Genomic DNA, 3,085 nt, shown 5'->3' on the forward strand with positions numbered 1-3,085 from the left:
TTTCATTCCACTTTTTTAAGTTATTATTCTATTGTCTTTATCTATGTAAGAATAATTTTTAATTGATATTTCCGTTCGTTAAATCCAACAGATAGCTCCGAGGAATCGGAATGATAACCCGCCGCAAGAATTTGAGACAGCTAGAGGATAATTATTTTTCAATTCACCAAAAGCCGAAGAGGTGATGAATTTGTGAAGTTAATTGAATAAAATAATGAAAATAACTGAAATAAATTTGAACATAATAATAATAATTAATAATTCCATAAATCTTTTCCGCAGGTTTTTTTTAGGCTATTCCATTTTTTATTTCCATTCTTTTTTAAATAACTATCATTGACATAGAATCCCAGAATCAAAAAAAAAATTTGTTTTACATTTCGCGCGTATTTTTGGCGCATGCGCACTGGAAGGAATAAAAAAATATGGCCGACGATTTTCAGAGGGCGCCACGAGCTTCACTCGTCATAAAAACAACAAACCACAAAACAGCTCGACACCATCAGCTGTTTCAGCGTTTTATTGTTTATTTATACATAAATTAAATTATTTGTAAGTAACAATCAAGAGTTATCTCTTTATTTCTGTTGTTTGCATTCCATTTGATAATCAGAGATGAATGAATGATGGAAGTAATAATTTTTAGGTTAGAATTTTTATTTCTCTTATTGTAATGTATCTTTGTTATTTATTTTCCAGTTTTCGGGAGAGTTTTGGCTCTCTGCTTGTAGATGCCAAGTGTCAAAGATGACTCTGAGCCCGAAGGCGAGGAAATGTCTCACGACAGCAATAACAGTGACCAGAGCTCTGCATCCTGTGATAGCAGTGCTGAACACAGTGACAGCGATGATTCCTCGGAGATGGACGAGGATGAGTGCGAGAGGAGGAGAAATGAGTGTATGGAAAATCTCGTAGATCTCGAGAGACAATTTACACTCCTTAAAGAGCAGTAGGTGTTCAATATGAAATACAGATATATTCATAAATACCATTTTAGTGATTCTCATCAATATAATTATCGCAATGATTGATTTTAGACTGTATCGAGAAAGAATAACACAAATAGACACAAAACTGAGAGAAGTACGAGTGGAGAAATCGGATGAATACCTAGTGCCCCTGCAGCGTCTCAAAGAAAACATGGAAACGAAAACAAAAGTGGCTGATGTACTGAGAAAAATGAGACTGGAAAATATCCAGATAAAATTTGATGCTGAAGAACGTGCAGCTGAACAGAATCTGCAGAACGAGAAGAATTTACTGTGGGACTCGATTCACAGCGATCTCCAGGAGAAGATACGAAGACTCGAGGAGGACAAGAATAATGTGGATATTCATGCTGATCTGTGGCTGAGCTCCACAGGTAGAAGACGTAGGAGTCACACTGAGAGGAGACGAGCCGTTTCTGTAGCTGGACCCTACATCGTTTACATGCTCAATGATGCAGATATTTTGGAGGATTGGGCGCTTATCAAGAAAAGTCTGAGCAGCCGAAAGGCAGATATTCTGTGAATCAAGGGACACACTCGATATTGATTAATTCATTTAATCATGTTGTTCAAGTGCAGAAAGTGTTGGTGACTATTCATTATTAGGGGATTGGATAGATGGAGAGATAATCAATTTGATTATTATTAATTAGCCGAAAAGGTCCAATTGCTGTTTCAAGACAATTTGAAATTTCATTGAAAATACATTTTTGCAGATTTTAAGGCAGTCAATACGTATTTCTGTTATAGAACTATCGGTAGATATTTTTTTTGGAAATGATAATACTCGATTATAAAAAATCGATGTTCACGATAAGAAAATATTGCATGGAATGATTATTCGCATTCCTCATCCTATTCTGTTCCTTTTATCGTTTTACTTTTTGAGCTGTTATCACTTCTGATACTGCGAGGAAATTTTTTTATCTCAGCAAATCTACTGTACCAGCCACAGAGAATTGAGACTGTATGGTATTTTCCCAATTTATCGGCTTTGCTAACAGATTGTGGGTTACCATAAGCCGAAATTTACAAAATACCATGTGAATAAAAATGTTTAATGAATTTAAAAAATCGGCAATTAATTTCTTCAAATTTAATTTTTAATTTTTTCCCTGCGAGTAAATGAAAATAATTCAACCAATTCCTTTTAAAAAATTTTGATCTTCAATTTCGATTTTTTTTTCTTTCTTATTACTATTTATTAATCTTGACGAGTGAATAATACATTTTTTTACTTTTAAACGTAATTTTTTATTTATGCTATTTACAACACATACGTACAATACGTGATCCTTGCTTAAAACTACTCTAATCGTCCGGAATGAAGCCCTCGTCTCCAAATAAATCACCATCCCGTAATTATCCAAAACACATTACCACCCCAGTATGTGCTCACCTCGGATGCATGTGATATGTTACAAATTGTTTTAAAATCATCTCCTTTTATCTTTAAATTCACGGTGAACAGTACATGATCACACGAATGCTCCCCCATAATTAAACTCCATGTTGTGGAAATTTTACTCATCTCTCATTTCGAGTCAGTAATATTTGATTAGACAGTTATCGAAGAATGACATCAATATAGACAATTGCTGACTGGACAAGTATCACGACTGAAAAGGGTGAGGGATCGATTGCAAAATCGAACGAAAAATTAACATCGAATCGATTCATAATTGATCCTGACAATTAAAGAAACACCTCCCCCTTCCCCATTGAATCTCAATTAAAAAAAAAAATAATTGAAATGACCATAAGCAATTGATTATTCAATCATCAATTAATTGCGTAATTTTATCAGTTTCATTCACTCACATTCTTTGTTATCATCCACTCAGTGATTTTTATCCCTGAAAGAAATTGTCGAAATTCCGCGATGAAATGGTGGAACAAAAAATGAAAAGTAATTCTTCACACGATTCTGTGAAATCAATTAGTCTTGGATGAAAATTTTCATTACCAAATTATAATTTTCTGTAACAACAAACTAAAGCCACAGAAATTCCAATCTCTAATATTTAGTTAGGGGTACCTTGGCTTATACTTTAAAAGGACATTGAAAAATTCGCGTACGCTATTTTTTTTTTTAA

General features: G+C 33.8%; 1 protein-coding gene across 1 annotated transcript; it reads left to right on the plus strand.

Annotated features, from left to right (window-relative positions):
• The first annotated feature begins 428 nt into the window (after window positions 1-428).
• On the plus strand, window positions 429-1,716 carry Brms1 (breast cancer metastasis-suppressor 1-like protein). Its single transcript, XM_011305614.1, has 3 exons — window positions 429-552; window positions 700-949; window positions 1,038-1,716. The coding sequence occupies exons 2-3, from the start codon at window positions 732-734 to the stop codon at window positions 1,510-1,512; spliced, it is 693 nt and encodes a 230-aa protein (XP_011303916.1). The 5' UTR covers window positions 429-552; window positions 700-731; the 3' UTR covers window positions 1,513-1,716.
• The last annotated feature ends 1,369 nt before the right edge of the window (window positions 1,717-3,085 follow it).

Source organism: Fopius arisanus, unplaced genomic scaffold, assembly GCF_000806365.1.
Source record: "Fopius arisanus strain USDA-PBARC FA_bdor unplaced genomic scaffold, ASM80636v1 scaffold00044, whole genome shotgun sequence".
Taxonomy (NCBI): Eukaryota; Metazoa; Arthropoda; class Insecta; order Hymenoptera; family Braconidae; genus Fopius; species Fopius arisanus.

Bases quoted from the DNA above. Each gene is read 5' to 3' on its own strand.
- Brms1 (XM_011305614.1), top strand. From the start codon at position 732: ATGCCAAGTGTCAAAGATGACTCTGAGCCCGAAGGCGAGGAAATGTCT. The intron at 950-1,037 runs GTAGGTGTTCAA...GATTGATTTTAG, and splicing joins TTTACACTCCTTAAAGAGCA to ACTGTATCGAGAAAGAATAA.